The 376-nt window shown below is 69.4% G+C and overlaps 1 protein-coding gene across 1 annotated transcript; it reads left to right on the top strand.

Moving 5' to 3' along the window:
- Tco025E_08017 (uncharacterized protein) lies at window positions 1–343 on the top strand (the record flags this gene model as incomplete). Its single annotated transcript, XM_029374874.1, has 1 exon — window positions 1–343. A coding segment is annotated over one exon (343 nt), but the record flags the coding sequence as incomplete, so codon positions are not given.
- Between the last annotated feature and the right edge of the window lie 33 nt (window positions 344–376).

Genomic DNA, 376 nt, shown 5'->3' with positions numbered 1-376 from the left:
GAGGCCCGGTGACGAACGTCCCATGAGCGTGCAGTCAGTCGGCGTGCAGAGCATCCCTGACGCCGTGGTGGAGGGAGGTCGCAGCCTGGCGTCGCCGGCCCACAGCGTTGGCGTGAGGCCCGGTGACGAACGTCACATGAGCGTGCAGTCAGTCGGCGTGCAAAGCATCCCTGACGCCGTGGTGGAGGGAGGTCGCAGCCTGGCGTCGCCGGCCCACAGCGTTGGCGTGAGGCCCGGTGACGAACGTCACATGAGCGTGCAGTCAGTCGGCGTGCAAGCATCCCTGACGCCGTGGTGGAGGGAGGTCGCAGCCTGGCGTCGCCGGCCCACAGCGTTGGCGTGAGGCCCGGTGCCGAACGTCACATGAGCGTGCGGG

Source organism: Trypanosoma conorhini (assembly GCF_003719485.1).
Source record: "Trypanosoma conorhini strain 025E chromosome Unknown Tco_14.4_contig_00682, whole genome shotgun sequence".
Classification (NCBI taxonomy): domain Eukaryota; phylum Euglenozoa; class Kinetoplastea; order Trypanosomatida; family Trypanosomatidae; genus Trypanosoma; species Trypanosoma conorhini.
The sequence above is the reverse complement of the archived record's forward strand: the minus strand, read 5'-3'. Positions and strand labels throughout refer to the sequence as shown.